This window comes from Falco biarmicus, chromosome Z, assembly GCF_023638135.1.
Source record: "Falco biarmicus isolate bFalBia1 chromosome Z, bFalBia1.pri, whole genome shotgun sequence".
Classification (NCBI taxonomy): Eukaryota; Metazoa; Chordata; class Aves; order Falconiformes; family Falconidae; genus Falco; species Falco biarmicus.
The window spans coordinates 56,406,781-56,427,641 of record NC_079311.1 but is presented as its reverse complement, the minus strand read 5'-3'; the positions used below and the strand labels follow the sequence as shown (position 1 = coordinate 56,427,641).

General features: G+C 36.6%; 1 protein-coding gene across 5 annotated transcripts in view; it reads left to right on the top strand.

Annotated features, from left to right (window-relative positions):
* Positions 1–20,861, top strand: part of SMARCA2 (SWI/SNF related, matrix associated, actin dependent regulator of chromatin, subfamily a, member 2) — a 120,085-nt gene that overhangs the window by 63,948 nt on the left and 35,276 nt on the right. For all 5 annotated transcript variants that reach the window (XM_056323761.1, XM_056323766.1, XM_056323763.1 and 2 more), the window contains 9 exons: positions 253–495; positions 793–906; positions 2,967–3,074; positions 5,453–5,539; positions 6,460–6,506; positions 7,768–7,934; positions 10,967–11,130; positions 13,631–13,858; positions 17,521–17,598. In XM_056323761.1, coding sequence (XP_056179736.1) covers positions 253–495; positions 793–906; positions 2,967–3,074; positions 5,453–5,539; positions 6,460–6,506; positions 7,768–7,934; positions 10,967–11,130; positions 13,631–13,858; positions 17,521–17,598 — 1,236 coding nt within the window. The remainder of the gene's footprint in view (positions 1–252; positions 496–792; positions 907–2,966; positions 3,075–5,452; positions 5,540–6,459; positions 6,507–7,767; positions 7,935–10,966; positions 11,131–13,630; positions 13,859–17,520; positions 17,599–20,861) is intronic.

Genomic DNA, 20,861 nt, shown 5'->3' with positions numbered 1-20,861 from the left:
CAGAAATGGGAGGAATCTGCTGTTTGCTGGAGCAATTCAAATCAGAATTCATCATCAGATCCAGCAAACCTAATGTTTTTTTCTGTTTTTGCTGCAAGGGCACTGGTACTTAGCTAATGCTTGATTTGGCTTTTCTCATAAATGAGAATGAGTGATGTCTCAGGCTTCAAGTATTATTGTTCTACGCCTGTTGGGAGGAATTTGACTAAGTCTGACCTGATCTGACTTTGCCAATTTTTCTTTTTCTTTTAGATTCGATGGAAATACATGATAGTAGATGAAGGCCATCGAATGAAGAACCATCACTGCAAGCTGACTCAGGTCTTGAATACTCACTATGTGGCCCCTAGGCGAATACTGCTGACTGGGACTCCATTGCAGAACAAATTGCCTGAACTTTGGGCTCTTCTCAATTTCCTCCTCCCAACCATTTTCAAGAGCTGTAGCACCTTTGAACAGTGGTTCAATGCTCCATTTGCCATGACTGGAGAAAGGGTACTGTAGCAGTTTTTTTTAAAACATTAGAAGCAAACTATTTTTGTAAAACAGAAAGGAGCTTATACAGAAGGATTAGTGTTTGAACTCTCCCTGGTACTTGGGAAATTAACATAACTAAAAGCCACCTTTTTTATGCCAGAAAATTTTAATATCAGTTTTCTGATATTAAAATATTATGAGTTGGTTTGCTTGTAACATGCAAGCAATTATCAGACATGCTTAACCTGTCATATAAGCAAAGATATTACCTAATATACTGAGTTACCACGTAGTGACTTCTATAAACTTTTGTAGGTGGACTTAAATGAAGAAGAAACAATTTTGATCATCCGTCGTCTCCATAAAGTGCTCCGACCCTTCTTGCTGAGGAGATTGAAGAAAGAGGTTGAGTCTCAACTGCCAGAAAAGGTTTGCAATGAGAGGAGTTGTGGAAGGGGTTTAATAGTTTTTTTAAGCATTATGTAATGTTCCTGTGGTTTGTTTATAACTCTGCAAAGAAAGTTGGCCATTGAGGAAGCCTGAATACCTGAAGTTTCTGCATTCTCAGGATTCCTCACTAGGCTTCCAGCTTTATTTCTGTTTGTAGTCATCCATATAAGGCATGCAACAATTATATTTCCCTAATATCTGGTTTCAAGTTGTGAGCCAGCCATACACTGACGATTAGATTCTGTCTTGTCCCGTCATCCCTGCATTGGGTAGAACCCTTGCTCCCTTAGCTAGTTCACTGAAATTCCTAAAGGACTACTGGACTTTATAAAGCAGGCGGAACTTGATCCTATGTTGATATTTGTGGAGTTGTGTGAAGTGTCTTGTTGAAATTGCACAGTTTTTTTGTAACTAGTGGCTTTTTAATTTGGAATATAAAATCATTTTCTGATTTGAAAGGTCCTTGTTTTTATCTCTGGCCAGCTCATCTCACCCCACCCTGTTGTCCTCTGCAATCCTGCATCACTTCTCCCATTCACCCTTCCCAGAATAACAATAGCAACTAAACAAACAAGTAAATTTGAAGGTGGTCTAGGGAAAATTTGGTGCTAAGGTCAACTTGGTTAAAACCATGCCAAAATGAAATTTTTGTAAGTTTTGTTATGAGTTGACTAACACTGGCTGCATGAAGAGCTCTCTAGAGATGCTTAATGACAGTATTCAAAGAAAGGCTTTAAAAAAATTATTTCTCATCTTTATAATGTTGTGAACACTTCTACTGTTGTGACTTTCTGTTCCTTTGAGTGTGAGACTCTCAGTATCCTCAGAAGCATTTATTTCAGAATGAAACATACTTCTGAAAATATTACTGAAATCTTTATTTCTATTCAAATTTCTGCCAGGTAGAGGCACTGTATCTGATAAATCCATTAACAGGCATTGGAAGAGGAGGATTTAGAAGTTGCATAAACACTGGTACTCAGGGGACCATGTTTCTTTTTGTTTCCATTATCTTGTTTGTGAAAAAGGCAGTTAGTACAACCATGAGGACTGAACTTGTTGACCAAAGCCTGTTAATCAGTGTAATTTCATCTGATAAATCTTGGTAAAGAAGCCAATGAAGGAATAGTCACTTCTCTCTAATGAGTTCATCCTCCTGTCTTTCTGAGAAGAAAACCTGATAATTTTTATTTGATGTATTTATTAAACATTAGGAAGCTTATGCTTTTTCTTTTCGTCACCACTTGAAAGATTTCTAGCCACTAGTGTGGCTTTGTTATGTGACTTTTTATTTTACATAACTTATTAAAAACATAGTGGCTGTAATCTGGAAATTGAATAACAGGAAAAAATGGGTTAAATTGGGGTATGAAGTCTGTATTACTGGATTTAAAGATAGTGTGCAGTCAAAACCTGCTGTAATAAATAGAGTTTTACAAAGCTGAACAAGAAGTCAAACTGCATGTGAGGATCATACAGTACTTTGTTCCCTGAGGTTTGAGCTAATGTTGAGAAAATGGCATATTTCTATGCCAACCTAGGTAAGGATAATGCTAATTAGATACTGTAAGGGATGCTTATTTACTAGGTATACAATTTTTTTAAAATGATATTTTTATAATGGTTTGCTTGATATTTTTGTAATGCTTTACAGACATAAAGTCCACAGGTTATTAAACATAATTTTATTTTTTTAAATAACAAGTTAAAATGTAAAATAAAACAAAATTGCTTTCTAATTATTTTTTTAAATTGTTAAAATTACAGAATGAGTAAAAAATATATTTGGCAATTCTGCAGTTACGTTCTTAGGATCCAACTGTCTCATAGTGGTTATGATTCTCACAGAGAATCTTTTGAGATACTCATTGCTGTGGTTGCAGTTGGATTGCTGCTCACTGAAATCATATGTGGTGTTAGGGTACAGACGAAAGATGAGTAGTTTTTTTGGTTTCTGTTTTAGGATGACAAGAAACTGCAGTGAGATCCTACTAACATGTCAGTGTGTTTATGGTTGTTTTTTTGTTTTTTCCCACTAGGTGGAATATGTGATCAAATGTGATATGTCAGCTCTTCAGAAGATCCTGTACCGTCACATGCAAGCCAAGGGAATCCTTCTCACTGATGGTTCTGAAAAAGACAAGAAGGTACAAAAGAAAGACTAAACCATGTAGAAAACAATGTATTATGATTGAACATGTTAATATGATTTCTGTTTTATAGAATAAGTATGTAGACTTATTCTATAAGTCTATAGACAGATACTGCAGGTATCTGTCATGGGAAAAGAAATGTCTATCAGATATGCTTTTATTTTAGAAGACTGCAGCTTGTGCTTTCTGTTCAGAAGGAAAAGATGCTTTTTGTATTCACTGTAGTTACAATGGCATTCTGCAAACAGTCAATGTTTGAAAAAAGCCAGCATTTCCCTTAGCCAAGTTTGATCCAGTAATGTACCTGAATAATTGTGATTGTGGCAATGCAGACTACAGAAGGTTATTCATCTTATCTTTAAGAGCTATTAGTTCAGTGTAAATCTTGTTTTGGCCAGCTAGGGCTTTATGCTTGCATTCATATTGTAAGATCTGTTAATGACAAAGTTACTTAAGAGAACAGTAGGATTCAGAGTCTTGTAGTCAGATTTAGACTACGTGTTAGTAAATTTTGATTATACCATCATGGGACTCGATCCAGTTAATATCAACAAATTGCCATTCATCACCTTGTGTGTATATACTTTCCACATTATAATAAATGTAAAATACCTTGAATAGGCGCTGCAGAACAGTTGGTGTGTCACAGTGTGTGTTTGCACCCTGTTATGTGTTGCACTGCAATCATATACTTTCTTTCCATGATCCTTTTGCAGGTTGCATTGGTACAATGGGTTACTTTTTTATTCAGTATCTTGTTTTGTTTTGTTATGTGCAGTCAAATTGTTTCCTTTCCTGGTGCTTTTTCAAACTCCAGGCAAAGCTGATTCTTACTGTTGGATATTAATACTCATCTTCATAGTTTAAGCACTTTGTAAACATTCATTTGTGTTCCTTTGTTGTATTTTTAATGTAATTCTGTAGTTTGATGTCTTTACTTTTGTCCTACAAATCTCATTTTGTAACGGAGTCTTCTGCTTCCTTCTCTTTCTGGTCTCTTTCCTTTCTTTCACCAGCTCACAATCTTCTGTCAATTTTCCCTGACTTGATTCTCAACCCAGCTTTTTGCTTATCCAGTTCAAATTGACTTTGCTGTCTTCTGAACACCTCTTTCTCCTTTCCCTCTCCCCAATCATCTAAAATTTTTTTCTTGCTTGCTTTTTTTTCTTTTTTCTTTAACTGCTTCATCAGGCTGTCTTATCCATGCTATCTGTTTTCAGCAGAGGGGCTTGGGTTCATTGATCAAACTACTACTGTGTTACGAACAGTCTTTCTGCAGCTCTAGCCTGGCACCAGCTCAGACTAGAGAGAATTCATTAAGCTGGGAAGCTCTAGGAAGTTACCTAATCTTAGAACAAAATTGAACTGCATTCTAGGCCAAATTAGGGAGATTTTGAAAGGAAAAAACCCGAAGTTTTAGATGTGTGGGGTACCCCCTTCAAAAGTAAAGTCTCTAGATGGAAGTTATGATTTCACTGTTCTTTCCAGGAAAGAGTAGAATGTTACTAGTATATGATACGATCAAACAGTGTACTTTTCCTGTAGTTTTACTATTGGAGATTGCTAGATTGTTTTGGCTGAGATTTTTAAAATAAATCTGAAATAGTCATGCAGTACACTTGGAATATTGTTGTCACACTGATTACATTTTCATAAAATCATAGCAAAGCAAAATGGCATCTGAAAGCAACAAGTTTTTATTGATGTTCATATGATATAATATTCTCAAACTTGTATCCACCAGTTTTTAGTCTAGCACAATTGTGTGAAGTCTGTCCTGGTTCTAAAAAACCTTCACTGTAGAGTAGGTTTTGAGAATATACTTTGTAAATACTCAAGTAACTCACAGGCTTTGGTCATCTCTAGCTTTTTAGCTGCCTGTGGCCTTGTGTTTTACTTGTCCTGGAAAGAGTAAACCCACATATCCAGTTAACAGATGGGGAGACACTGTAGAATTGAAAGGCATTCATCTAGAATTGTTTCCTGTTAGAGGGTTCAGACCTGATGGAGTTTGTGCCGTTTCATAATAAACAGTACAAATAAGCAGTGTGCAGGACAGTAGATGCTCCACTTCCCACTGTGAATACTGCAGGTAGGTACATAATGCACTTTGTGGATTTTTCAGGTCTTTCTTTTTTGTTATGGAGCATCCTTAATGATAGATGAATTTATACAGTAAGAGAACTGCACAGTAGCTTCTGAGGTTTTTTGTTGTTTTAGATTTTGTTTGGTGGGTTTTTTTTATCAGTGATGCGTGTTCAGGCTTGGGATAGAAGCATTTTTATGCCTACATGTAAAATATCTTTCAAAAGCTTCATTAATTAGCTGAGAAATTAGACATATCATTTAATTTGGATTGTTTGTACCCATAGGGAAAAGGTGGGGCAAAAACTCTGATGAACACTATCATGCAATTGAGAAAGATATGCAATCACCCATACATGTTTCAACACATTGAGGTAAGACTGACAGGTTTGATTTTGAGAGTTGTTTTTATGCAGAAGGCCAACATAATAGAAAACTGCAGCTGAAGCTTATGTGTGTGGAAGGGGACATCTCTGTCCACATCATTTTTGCTGAAAAGGACACAGTTGAAAAAGTCATTACGGTCATTGTTTTAGAAACAAATGGACCAAACGCCAATTTTTTGTTGGCAATCTGAAGTCTAGTTTTAAAGCATTTAATCTTATGGAGACATCACCTTTAAAAAATGAAGTTTTTTTTTAACTTAAGACATTCCAGAGCAACTTAATCTCTACTTAGACCTGATCTATGATGTAGAGACTCTAGTTCAAATGTCATGTGCAGGATCTTTGTAATTAGCAGGTTGCTAATCTTTTACAGTATCAGCCAGAATTGTCCTACTATATACACCTTGTTTTTTCAGCAAAAATGTACTTATCTATATAGTATCTCTCATTAGGACTCGAAGTACATAAATGTAATAATATATCTGCAAAGATAGAAAGCATCATAAATATCGGGAGTGTAACTACATTTATGAAAAGAATAATTAAGTACCTACTGTGATGTATTATCATTGTAGTTTTCACTTTTTGTTCTCTTGTGTGCTAACTAATTAAACTGAGTGATTTCCAAATGGATCTTCCAGTAATTAGTATAAATTAATTAGTTTCTACACTGTTTGTAAACTGGTAAATTGTGTGTGATGGAAGTTTCTTCTGCAAACCATGAATTTAAAAAAATAGTAGTACAGGAAAATGTTAAGCAGAGCACTGTTGCTACAAGGTAGATTCCAAAAGTGTGAACATAACGGAACTCAAGCCCCAACAGTCATATATTTAATTGATATAAAAATGCATAATTTTGGGTTACTTTGTAGTTCATAATAATCTGTTTATTTTGTATAACTCTGCAGGAGTCCTTCGCTGAACACTTAGGCTACTCAAATGGTGTCATCAATGGGTAACTTTCAGTTTTTCCTCCTGTTCATAATGTTGTATTGGAACTAATGTATCACATTACTTTTTTAGAAGGTACATGCTAAAAATTTACAGGTACACGTACAAGGCACATACCCTTGTACTGGAATAGCTCAGATAGCATCTGAAATTCTTTGGAATGACTCTTCAGAGGTATCAGTTGGGGTTTTCTTCTCTTTCTTGTAATTTTTGCTTTCTGCTTTTACCTCTTTACCATCTTTATTCCAAATTAAAGTAGCATTTCTTCCATTATTTCAAATTACATAGATTTAAATTTTGTCCTTGGCACTTCTTTGTGCAACTGTCTAGAACTTAATGCTTTCTCTAGGAAAGGTGTATATCTGCCATGTGATTCCCTTCTTGTTCAGGTGTTAATGATACTTCTTTTTTTTTTTCCTTAACTAGTGTATGAGACCACTTGTCTCCCGAATAGTTTAGTCTTTTGCTGATTACATATGTTTGCATATCAGAAAGCCATGTGTCTTGTGGACTTCAGTGTACTGTTGCTAATGATAAATCATATTTTGAGAGTACAGACTTAAGCTTGGAAAAAAAGTTGTGTGAAAATTATTTTTGTAAAGCATATTGCTGTGATGCTGATTTAGACAACCTGTTTACTTTTCTCAGTTATGAGTTCAGTTTCATTCCTAAGAGTCTTGTTTTGCATAGAAGACAGAAGAGCAGCTAATCAAAGCAACCAAACATTGTTCAGGACTACTAAGGATATATGGCTGAAGAGTAGTATATCCTCTGTCAGACTCTTCCCATTATCTCTGTACATTGGTTAAGTTTGGAATATTTCACTTTCATGTACATAGTAGTTGAGTGGAAAGGGAATTGTTTCTAACGTGCCTGATTAAATACAACTTACAGCTGCAGTAAATGCCAGTTGAAAGCAAAACTAGCAGGTGAATGTCTTAACTGATAAAATGCTTATCTAGCTGAGAAATAATGTCTGTTTAGATAAATAATGAAACAGAATTTAGTTTCATAAAGGAGGGTATTCTGTGTGGCTGAAAGTCCACACAGTTTTCATAATTGAAGAAAAATCCTTTGCAAACAGGAATTCACATAGGTGTTTATTTTTTATTTTAATCAATATAAACAGTTTAAAGAGAGAAAAGTGCTATTAGTTTTATCTTAAGTAAATTCATCTTTCTGTTATACTCTGACATGATAATGATTAAAAACTTTTCTAAATGCAAGCTTATTCTGGCATTTGCTGTGCTTTTTCTCTTCAACAGAGCTGAACTTTATCGGGCCTCAGGGAAGTTTGAGCTACTCGATCGTATTCTACCAAAGTTACGAGCTACTAACCATCGTGTGCTTCTTTTCTGTCAAATGACATCACTTATGACCATTATGGAAGACTACTTTGCCTTTCGAAATTTCCTTTACCTGCGTCTTGATGGTAAGCTAAATGAAAAAAAGGATAAATAATAAGGAGGTAGCATGCTTCAGTAATTTGGGCATGGAAGACCTGGGTTCTCTTGCTAGTGTCTTCCTAGCACAGCAGTGCTGTGATGTGACTATACAAAAGTGTACACATGTTCAAAAAATGATTTGACAGATCCATGAAGGAAGAGTCTGCAAGGGTAGTATCTTGAAGTTATGGCGGTAGACTCTTAAGCTGCAGCTTACTAGAATTTTCCCTGTTCCTACAGAGAAGGTACTGAGGAAGATGTACTTCTGCCTCTCTTGGCAGAGTTGATCTTAATTAATTCTCCATCTCCCTGGCTCTTTGACTGTTTTCTTTCATCTGTTTAACCTGCAAACCATTCAGTGGAGGGATTGTTTTGACATACACTGAGGTCTGTTCCTGGAATGCAGGTTATGTAGAGATTTGATATTTAGGGGCTGATCTCTTTTCTAACAAGGTTTAAAATCCAGGGTCCCAATGAGTTGTCACCATCTAAGTTGCCTGAAAGTATTCGCATGATGAGAGATGATAATGCCAGTGTTCTGCTGAAATTCCAGGGAATTAATTAATTTGTGCCTGTTTAAAGTTCAGCTGCTGTTCTCCACAGGACAGCTGAATTTCAGTGACAGGTAAAGTAGTACCTGTGATTTTCTTCCTGAATTTCACAGGAAGGTCAGTAGCCTCGATTACTTTATGTATAGATATGTTTTATTACCTTTGAATGAAAAAATGTTTTAGAAACATAGTGGGGTAATATTGAAAGGAAAATAACTAAAAATAGCATCTGAGGATTAAACCGGTTTGAAACAAGTTTTCATTTTGCCTTCTTTCATGTTGGTGATCTCTGCCTCATACTGACCTTCTTAAATATTCATTATTTTTACTTAATGTATTTATCTCACACATTATAGTATAACATAGGGCCAGCAGCATTTATCAAAATACAGCTTTTTAATAGAAAAGCATTGATTTAAGAAAAATATAAAGAATGGCATGAATAAAGTGAGAGTTTAAGGTTCTTGAATAAAGTGAGAGTTTAAGGTCCTTTTGGATATCCTTTTTGCAGCATTTTAAGTAGACTTTTTGCTTCATGCTTTATTTGGAAGAAAAAGTAATGATGAGAAGTGTTCTCATCCTTTACTAATATTAATGAACATAGACTTGAAACACTGTTATCCTCAATTGTAATATGGAGTAATGAATCTGAGATGCAAACAAGCTGTCTCACTGCCACAGGATGCCTTTGTCAAAACTGGCTACAGAACAATAGAACTGTGCTACCCAAACCCTCCTTGCACCTCTGGCCTGCAGATGTTTTAAAGCTTCCATTCAGGAAATATTCATTATATTGCATTTAAAATGTTTTAAATTACCTTATACCATGTATTTTAAAATTAATTCTTTTTCATGCTAGGATGTCTATGGTAATATGCAGTGTAGTAAATACAGTTCCTTGTTTTCTTTAAGGTTTTGCAGGTAATTTCTTAAACTAGTGAGATGAACCCTTTTTTCTTCTTTTTTCAGTTTTTTATCAACAACTTTTTTCTTCTTTTTTTGTGTTTTATCAACACAAAAAAACCCAGTTTTGTGATGATATCTTCCAGGCTGGAATGTAATATGTATGTAGATACTATCCAGCTGTCTGCTTGCATAGAGTGTTTTCTACCCAAGTCATGTGCTTCTGAAGGGAATAGGTTTCTGTGGGCTAGCCATTTGGCTCTGTGACTGTACTGGGTCTGACCGGGATGAAGTTAACTTTCCTCCTGACAGCCCATGTAGTGCTGTGCTTTGCATTTCTGGCTAGGCAGGATTGATAACACTGCAGCATTTTGGCTGTTGTTGAGCCATATTTGCACAGTGTCAAGGCTTTCTCTCCAAACTACCCCTCCACCTTCAAGGCTAGTAGGCTGGGGGTGAGCTGGGACCCAGCCAGGACGGCTGACCCAAACAGACCAAAGGGACATGCTCAGCAGTAAAAGCTGAGGTGAAGGAAGAGGATGCAGGGACATTCCTCATTTCAGCATTTGTCTTCCCAAGCAATCATTACAGGTGCTGAGGCTTTGCTTTCCAGGACATGGCTGGACATCTGCCTGATGTTGGGAAGTAGTAAATTAATTCCTCTTTTTGCTTTGCTTGCATGCACAGCTTTTACTTTTATTAAACTTCCTCTATCTCAGCCTAGGAGCTTTTCCATCTTATTTTCTCTGCCTGTAGTGTTGAGGATGGGTAGGGTGGGGGGAGAGTCTGGCAGCTGGCTGGGGTCAACCTACCACAGTAACAGAAAAACATCCATCTTCTATACATCTATCAATACCTTCCTAAACCAGCAGACTTTCTTTGGCTTTCAGTTACAGACAGAAGCGTGAAAAAGGTGAGGAAAACAGTGGACCAGGCTAAGATGATGCATATACTGTTGTCGAAGTACATGAAATTCATCTCATTGTCAGAGTGCACAGGGCTTGGTTTTTACTTAGAACTTTGTCTATGGTTTCACCAGTATTTAATTCCTTGCCTGCCCTCCCTCAGCCATTGTACACTATCACCCTCAAGATTTTAAGAATTTTCAATCCCTTTCATATTAATTATGACTCTGAAGGCTAACACTCACATTTTGATAAATCTGTATTTTAAGTAACTTTTGAAATATTTAGATGCTGTTGTGTCCAGAAGGCATTAATAAAAACTGTAGCTCTCTTCTGTTTGTGTGTAGCAACTTCAGTTGACATTTATGTGAGTTATAAAAAAACAATGTTAGCCAGCATTTTAAAGTCCACTTCTGAAACGTCAGAAGAAATACTTAATAAGAGGTATTTAGAAGTCTGCCTCTTAGATGTGATAGGCAGTTGACCAAAACATTCATGGCCAGTGTTTATTTTGTATTATGGAAAATGTGGCAGATATGGCAAAGAGCAAGTGAGCTAAGATTTCCCTTCTAATACGTACCTTTAGCAGCTGACATTGTATTTACATTATTTTAGTTCACATCTTTATTGTAAGGTTGGGGTTTTTTTATATCCTTTCAGGCACAACGAAATCAGAGGATCGAGCTGCTCTGTTGAAGAAGTTCAACGAACCTGGGTCACAGTACTTTATCTTCTTGCTGAGTACAAGAGCTGGAGGGCTAGGCTTAAATCTCCAGGCTGCTGACACTGTTATAATCTTTGATAGTGACTGGAATCCTCACCAGGTATTTTTATTTACTTACCTTCATGAAATCTGCAAAGAATATCATCATGCTTTTTTGGGTTCCTTTTTAAATTGGGGATTATATCACCTGGGGTGAAAGGAGTAGATCCAGATAAGTCATAAAATGCTGCTTTGAGTGAAGAAAACTGTTACAAAATTAGTGAAGCAAACTGCTACAACCAGGAAACATTTCGGTTGTAATCAGTAATTCTGTGCTTGTATATATACTTTGTCTGAGTCTTGGAATCCTGAGAGCTAGGGGCCTTATAGGCCTGCTTAATTTGTATAATTGTACTCATTCTTTAACTCTTAGGACATAAGTAACTCCACATTTTGAGTCTTCAGCAGATAGGTTGCCCTATTTTAGTAAAGGCTGTGCAGAGCACTGCCTGTCTCAGGAAATTATTAGCCGTATGAGTGCAGCAGTCTTGGCCTGAGACACTGAACTTAAACTGTTGGTGTAGGTGGGTAGGAGTGAGTATAGATGACTAGTAAAAGAGATTATCAAACTGCTTGGCTTATTTAAAAAATCCAGAAGAGGTAACTGAAATCTTTGTCACTTAGTGCCTTTTTTTTTAATGTACTTAAATATCTCTGAAAGTACTTAGCTATCTGTATGTTTTCAGCTATTGTGCAAATATATGCAAATCGCATCGTAGTCAATGGCCACATGTAAAAGTAAGGGAAGTGAGTCTAAAGAGAGTTTTATATAAAAGTTTGAAGGCATTTGAACTCCCATAGATGCCATGGTGACTCATTTAAAGCAAGGCTTAAGAAATTTTTTTTTATATAAGAAATTATATTTAGAGGTTTTGAAAGCAGCGTAGAAAACACTTCATTCTTTGTATTTTTGGTTGTCTTCAGGTCACTTTCACAGACAAGTTTAGTGCAGAGTACTGTATATTTCAACAGTTTGATAGCAATAAATCCTTGCGGTATAGTGAAAATTACAGAATATTTTCTGGAGTGTTCAATTGGCAGATTGCTTAGAATCATTTAGGTTGGAAAAAAATCCCTAAGATCATGTAGTCCAAACATAAACCTAACCCTGTCAAGTCCACCACTAAACCATGTCCCTAAGCACTATGTCTATACATCTTTTAAATACCTGCAGGGATGGTGACTCACTTCCCTGGGCAGCCTGTTCCAGTGGTTATTTTTCCTAATATCCCATCTAAGCTCCCCCTGGAACAATTTGAGGCTGTTTCCGCTTGTCCTATTGCTTGTTACTTGGGAAAAGAGAACCATCCTTGCCTAACTACAACGTCCTTTCAGGTAGCTGTAGAGAGTGATAAGGTCTCCCCTCAACCTTCTTTTCAGTGCATGCAGTTTCTCTTGTCTGGCAGATGGGACTGAGCTGTTCATTTTAATGAGCAGTGTGCTAAAAGGGGATAACTGAGGGGGAAGAGGAGGTGAGGGAGAGGTAGCACTTAAACAGCATATTTCCAGAAATACTTACATTTCCTGGCTTTACCATTTTCCTGTGCTTCTGAGAATAATTATGTAAACAAATTCATATTGTAGCTTCATCTTCACTGTTAATGCGAACTTCAAATACACCTTTAGGTTGCAGCAGCCTCATGGGATGTAGTGCTTGGGAAGGGAATTGTGGGAGGGAAGAGCTAACCGGTGGCAAAAGCAAGGTGCTGGACTGAAACAGGCACACTCATTGCCTGGTTTTTTTCCCTCTACATTAAGAAATTTCTGTGTTGTGCGGTAGCACAAAACTGTGATACATTTTGAGGTTAAATACCCTTTATTATCTGACTATGCTGAAGTAGAAACACATCATTTATAGGAGTTAATGGATTTCTCTTTTCCCCGAAAAAATAGATAAGATTTTGAATTAATAAAAGAAATTCTTTACCTATGACCTGCAGTGTACTTTTTATTTTCACCATTTCTTAAGTGCAGTCACCTGACCAAAAAATAGTTATATTGATTCACATTCTTGTATGTATGAACTTTAAATCAGGAAGATCATATTTAAGCTGTTTTAATGCAAATATTCCCAGTTAAAAGCCAATTCAACAGATCAAATAATTTTTAGTTCATGTATTTAAGAATTAGCAATGGTCTTTAATAGGTAAGTTTCTGTATGGTTTTTTTCCTAGTAATTAGTTGCTTTCTTTTCCTGCAGACAAGACATGTTTTACTTTAGGGTTCATTTTGGCTTGGAAGGCCATGAGATTTGAATGGAAGGGAAAAAATAAATACATCAGCCGTTCTCAGTCACTGCACATGCTTTCAAGAAGTTTTTGGTTTACTGCATGCACACGGTACAGAGCATGTCCATGTTTTTTCCTTTTATTTTTCCCTTTACCTTGGTCTGATGAAGTTTGATGATGAGGAATGAACCATGTGAATTGTGGTGGACTGTTGTTTGAGTACTTCCTTTGTATAACAAAAAGAATTCAGCATTATAATGTCCTTTAAGCAGAGAACAATTTCTGTAGCAGACTTACATTATAAATCATTCCTTGTATTTTTTTGCCTAATAGGACTTGCAGGCCCAAGACAGAGCTCACCGAATTGGTCAGCAGAATGAAGTTCGAGTCCTGCGACTGTGTACTGTGAACAGTGTGGAAGAGAAGATACTTGCTGCTGCAAAGTATAAGCTGAATGTAGATCAAAAAGTTATTCAGGCTGGAATGTTTGATCAGAAATCTTCAAGCCATGAAAGGAGAGCCTTCCTACAGGCTATATTGGAACATGAAGAAGAAAATGAGGTAAAGTGGTGAGAAGGAATCAGTAAGGGAATGTTCCAGGAAGTACTTTGCCATTTTTTTCCTCAGATCCAAAGTTTGTCCTGTCCTTTGAAATCAGAAATGTCATCATGTTCTTGCCGTCCAGTCAAAGAAACAACTTAATTTTTCTCTCTGGTTTTGTTTTTTTTTTTTTGTTTTGTTTGTTTGTTTTTGGCTCACAGTAATAGGTTATAATGTAATGGTTGTGATGCAATTGTTAGAATTAAATCTTAGTGTAGAATTAGGCATTGTAACTTAAACCCTTTCTGCTGTCTCATAATTTTGGCAAAGAATTTTATTCAAGATTTTTTCCAAAACAGATTATAAAACAGTTCCTAAATCCAGTTGAGGTGTTAAACTAAGTAATCTGATTTTCAGACATGCTGAGCAACTAGTACTACCTAGGTTCAATCTTGAAAGACTCTGCTTATTGTGCTTCTTTTGGATCCTTTGGATCCAAAGAGTTAAGATCTGCTTTGATATGCTCTAGGGTTAGGGCAAGCCAGCAAAATAACTCTCTTTCTGGTGCTGTGTCCAACCTGGACTTCTGATTACCACTTCTTCTTCAAGAAACAATTAGCTGTTAAAAAACCAGCTGTCAAGTCTTTCCTTGTAATAGTGAGAAGTGAAATTATAGAATCACTTGACTGTATGTCCCTGTCTTTTCATTGTATTCTTCTCTGAAATTGTGATTGTGGAATGGTGAGCCCCTTCTTTTGCCTGTCACTGCAGACTCTTCTTTTAATGTGAACAAAATTCAGCATTTGGATGAAAGCCATATTTGGGACAGAGTGTATAAATGTATCAATTACACTGAAGACACAAAAGAATCCCATTCTGCAGTACTTTTTCCCCACCTCAAAAATAACCTGTACTGGTTAAAGACACAGAGATTTAAAGTCTAATTTTGCCTCTGAGTGTGCCTTTTATGTCTGAACAGGGTGGACACTCAAAGGAAAGAAGATTCTATAGTCTGTTTTACAGGCATCCTTCATTATGTGGGGTAAAGTTTCAAAGACCAAGGAGTTTACTTCTTCAATAGTTAAACAATTGTCTAAACTCTTTGTCTTCTTGTGCATTAGAAAAAGCTAGTATATCATTAAGATAGAATTTTGTATTCTTGCATTTGTATTTTTCATAAGAAATGAAGAGGACTGACAAACTGTTTAGCAGTAATTTTCTCTTATTTAGGGTTTGAATGCAGAAACGGGATGTTGTATATGTACCATTTTTGATAAAGTAAAACTGTAGTTCTCAACCAGCCAATACCATCTATATGAGTAGACAGATGAACTTGAAACCAATAGAAGTTTTCCATAAGCCGATTTGTTTTTAAAATTGATGTAAATCTGTTATGTTTTCATAGCTCTAGAAAATATTTTTCTGAAATTGTTTCAGAAGTCAAGACTCTAGTTCAGGCCTACTTGACATGCCTTATTTCATAGATGATTTCAGAGCAATCTGCTTCTTGGGTGTTGTTCAAATACTCTTGGTCTACCATCCTGAAGCAAGCACAGATTTAACCAAGGTTTGCTTGCCATAACTCAGCATCAGTCTTTAAAGCAAACATTGGTGTTGCATTGGCATGGAATGGTGAGCCCCTTCTTTTGCCTGTCACTGCAGACTCTTCTTTTAATGTGAACAAAATTCAACATTTGGATGAAAGCCATATTTGGGACCCCTAACATTCAGACTGAAGCTGAAGCTTTCAAGTAAAATTTCTTTGTAAACAGAGACAATGCAAAACTTCACCCAAACACTGAAACTGCTGAGGGAGTAAGAGGGATTGAATTTGCACCATCCTGCACTGGTCAGCCATTGCTTCTTCATTGCAACATCACTGGAAACAAAATTTGAGTATCAAATGAGACAGTGACAAGAAAAAGTAAATCTTTCAGTTGAAAGTTACTCATCTCAAAGCAACTTTGACTTGCACATACACACTAGAACACCTAATAAAGAGATTGTGTAGTGACCACCTAGTTAAATATTCCTATGCTAAGCATGGTTTAAACTTGCATATCAAAGTTTTTTGCACTTGTATGTAGAGCACTATATTCTTATTTGTACCTTCTCAGTAGTTTTCGTAAATTCAGTATCAAAACTCCTCTTATTTTTCTTTCTTCTTTCCTCTCCTATTTGCTCTGTTTTTTCTTTCAGTAGTACTAGATAAAGCAAAGATTTTCTGTGTATTTAGAAAGATACATTGGAATAATAGGAAAGTATGACAGGTGATTAGAAGTAATTTGTTCATGGAGGTATTTTTCATTGGCACTGGTGTTTATAAACTTTTCTTCTGCCAAGGCTGCCTGGTTGCAACAGGATTATTAAGACTAACCACAGATGTTGTGGGCATTGTTGTTACAGCTTCTGCAGTGGGATCCCTTACTGTTTTCAGATCACAAGCTGCTCTGTCTGAGATGATAGGAAGAATATGAAACTTTCATTAAGGGTCACATTCTTCATTGATCATAAAAGAAGGGACATATACTAGTCTGTCTGTGTGTGTAACTATGTTCCTTTTCTTGAACATTAAAGGTGCACTGACTAGAATTGAGAAGAACTAGCTCTCTGTCATTTTCCCAGCTATTTTTTTTCATGTTAAAATGTAAATTACATGTACATTAAGATACAGAGGTGTTCAGTTTGTTGGGAATTGCATTAATAAGAACTGCATTTTTTTCTGAGATACAGAAATATTGCCAGTAGAGGGTAAATAAGATGTGTGGATAGAGATAAAGACCTTTTCTGTTTGTTTCAGGGGGAAAAAGCTACAGAACATTAGGTTTTTTTGGCTGCTATGTGCGGCATTCTATACTCCCATTTCACTAAGTACAAAACATGAGTTTTCATGAAAAATTCTAGGACTGCAGCATACTGTAATATAGGTTCAATAAGCCCTGTGTAGGAGCCAGTATGTGGTTTTATTGTTTCGATTGACCTGTTGTCAGATTTGAAATGCCACGTGCTTTAAGAACAATTCAGGAGGGGAACTGAACATTGTGGACTCTGATTGTATTAAAATGGGTATCATAGCTGTTCAGCTTTAACATTTTTAGTTGAATTCTACTGTTCTAAATTGTTTTACCAAGGACTGTTTCTGTGTTTATGGAATAATTAATTTTGTCTGAAGTCAGAGGTTCACATCTCAATTTGTAGGCAGATAATGGTCCAGAGCAAGAGGGATTCAGCAGGGCTTTTTCCCAGTATAATGACTTTTTTCTTCTTTTTTCATTTAACCAGGACTTTTGCACTCTCCTTGCTTTGACAGCAAAGACCTCATAATGCACAATGGTATTTCTGAGGGAGTACTGTAGAAGAGCAGAACGGAAATGCATATATTTTAACTGAAGCACTAACTGTGCTTCTGACCCAGGAAAACCACAACCCCAAATTTCCTGGTTGCATATTTGCTCATTTCCTCATGCTCAGTTTATGAAGGGGGTAATAAGTCCCAGTCACCTCTCTAATGATGTCTATTTTGCATTACTACTTAATTGCTTAACACTTTAAAAGTTTCAGTTTTGAGTGCTTCACGCGTGTTGTGACGGAAGGAGGGTCAGTGCAACACTGACCTGATGGAGGCTGCTACTTCAAGTGGCATGTAGCTTCTTCCTGATACCTTTATTTATCTGTGTAACTAGGAGGAAGATGAAGTTCCTGATGATGAGACTCTGAATCAGATGATTGCCCGACGAGAGGAGGAATTTGATCTCTTTATGGTAAGAATGATATGATCGTAAATGGAGTATTTCTCCAGTGTTTTTAACAAAGGCCTTAGCCTTTTGTTGTTCAAATTTTGGAGAACTTTATTGGAGGAGTAGGCTTTATTTACTTGCATTGTTCACCTGAGCAAAGAAAGATAGTGTACTTAAATACAGAGCTCCTCACGTGACAGAAAGACTTCAGAGGTCCTTGTGGACAGTGCTGTGGGACAGTGCCGATCTGAAGAAAGGGTCTGGCACGACCTGAGAAATCTGCAGTGTTTGCACAGTTCAGCCTGCTCATTTTACAACATGCTTTTTATTTTTCAACGTTTCTTCTGACTTTTGGGCTGTGATATTGGCAAGGACAACTCCAGGAATGTGGCAAGATTAGCAGGCTGACAGTGCTGTTTCTGTGTGAGTTCACTGGGGTTTGCCGATGGTTCTGTCAGGGGCCTAGTCAGCTGCATCTCTGCTGCTACAGCTGTTGAACAGTCAGTGAAGGAGAGCTAGTGAAGCGGATCAAATGTGAGCAACTAATTTTTATTGGTACTTCCCATTTTTGCTAGTGCTGCTACAGTGCTGGTGGAGTAATTACTAAATTGTCAGCGTAGGCACGTCTCTTGCCTTTTAGTGTGTGTACAACGTGAGGATTGCTGGAGGACCTTTGGGAGCCACTGTCACAGCAACAGGAGAATACTTCAGTAGTGAAAGTAAAGCACGCTGCCCTCTAATCCTACAGCAGCTGTACTAGCAATCCATAGATTGAAAGTAGCTGATGAATTTATGCCTGTTTGCAGGAAAATTCTACAAAGTCACATTTTTGGATTAAGTTTGAAGGCTATTAACAGCCATTCAATAAAACAGTTGAGGGGCCTAGAGTGAAGACAGTTTTAGCACTGTGTGGGCTGAATTTGTGTTTTCCGCATTAATTTACATGAAGGTTGTTAAGGGATAATGAAGAGTTGATAGTAGGTAATAAAAATTTGAAGATGCAAAGCTAACATGCTTCAAAAGCCAGGAGTTTTAAAACACTTGAGATAGAAACAGTAAAGTTAAATATTAATGGCTAAGAAATAATTGTTAATAAAGAAATTGTTTTTCATTTTAGTAAACTGTTTATAAAAGAAAAGTCTAAAAAACAAGTTTGCAGTCAGGTTTTCTGGTCATCTTTTTATTAATATTTTAGCTCTTGCATAGTCAGATACACAGGCATCTATTCTCCTTTCCTCAGTGATACCTATGCCACCTTATTGTCTCTTTTAAGGTTGTGCAGATATAATCAGAATGCAGTAAGCTGCAATAACCAACAAATGTGTTTTGGTTTGTTCATTCACTGGCTTAGAGGTGTAAAAGCATATATTTTGCTTATTTAAAGAGAGCAGTCCCAAAACAATAGGCAAGAGAGCACATAAGTTCCTTAAGCAGCTGTTCTGCTGTCACTTTTCAGGTTAGAAGCATTCCTTGGCATAGATCCTGAGATGTAGCTATAAAACTAACTACACTGTTCAGAAAGAGGATGTGTACAAGTAGACTTTGTTCCCCTGACTTTTAGAGGTTCCATATGTATAACAAGAGATAAAAACTCCAGATAGCCTCAGACTTCACACTGTCCTCCTTTTGTATTCATTGCAAATGACGGCACCTCATCACATAGTAAAAAAGTTTAGGAAATATTCGTAGAAAAGTCAGTGTTTCAGTGTTTTCTGTACAACTCTTGTCATTTTATAATAGTGTGCTTCAAAAAGTGTTACTCTTCCTGGGGAAAAAAAAGTTATGTTTAATGTTATATTTACTTAAATAAAAATTTCTGATGTAAAAAGAGCCTTTCAAGTGGAAAGCTAAATGTGTGCTCATACTCTAGCTGTGCAAATACAGTTTAATTCCTTGAATCCAAAATGGCAATATAGCAGCAACTAAGTATAAATTACTGGTTTTATACTGAGTAGCTTGTATGTTTTTTTTCAGAACAGCTTTAATTATGATTTAGAAAGTTTAAGATAACAATTCATAGTTCAAAGGACAGCAATGCTCTGTGCTTTTTCTAAAATGGAAGTTTTAGGCCTTGAGTGTGCCAACACTTTTAGTTCTCCACTTATGTATAAGCATTGGTTTTTCATTTCCAGCATTTAGGCCTCATTGAGGACAGTCTAAAAACAATTAATTTATTAGTTACAATATAATATGGTATCTGGTTTAGAAGCAGATGTTTTGGCAAGACATGGGAAGATAGGACAGAGCTTTCCCAGAGATAAAAGTGGTTTGAGTACAAATGGCCGTTTGTATCGCTTACATCTCAGATTAACTTAGTGTCTTGTAATTTTCCTTCCCAGGCACATGTATTTCAGAAAACAGCTGTTAAAATATACTACCTTACTGTTCAGTCTTTGTCTTAGAGATGGAAACATGGTCATCAGCAAAACAAATGAAGCTTCTGCATTCACTTCATATACTTAATGTCATTGTAATATGACGTCCCAAACTTTACTGAAGTTCTCTGCTAAATAATAGAGAAATCTACCCTGTCTATCCCATTTGGGCCTTCTCTTAGTGCAGCTTGCTAGTTGCCAAGTTAGCAATAAAACAAGCCACATATCTGACTTCAATGAGACATTTTTTGAAATTAATTCAGACTGAATGAGATGTTCCTTGAAAGGTGAAATCATGAAGTCTGCTATAAAAAAGTAAAGACTATGCAGCCCATTCATCATTGTCTGAGGTAATGAAAGATGGAGAAAACCCACATGTATTTATAGTTGCTTCTTGGATGTAGTTGGACCCGCAGAGTGAAGACACGCATCTTAGGTTCTGCGTTTCACTGAGTTTAGAAATCAGATAGGGCACCAGGTAAGGTGATGTGCCTGAGGAATTATTTTGGAATGCTTGTATTTGAGAAGTGCCAAGATGAGAGAAGATTCCGCATATTCAACAGTGCAGTCAGTAAGCCTCAGTTAGTAATCTGGCTGGATTTGAGCTGCCCCTGTAGGTAGATAATACCTCTGCATTTATGCATGTCTGCATCTTGACTAGGGATGTAAAATGCTGGCATGTCTAGTTGGCATTCTGTATAAGCACAGCATCATGGACACAAGGGAAGGGTTTGTGCATAATTGTCTTTCAAACGTTAACTGGCCAAAGCGGTAGCCTGTTTTGATGCTACAGCCAATTCTGGCGTGAGTCTATTTATGTTAGTTTTTCATTAATGAAAATTAAATGCTTTATGGCCACCTGTTTGTTTTCTTTGCTTAGCAACTGATTACTGAGTGTTTAAGTGCTATATA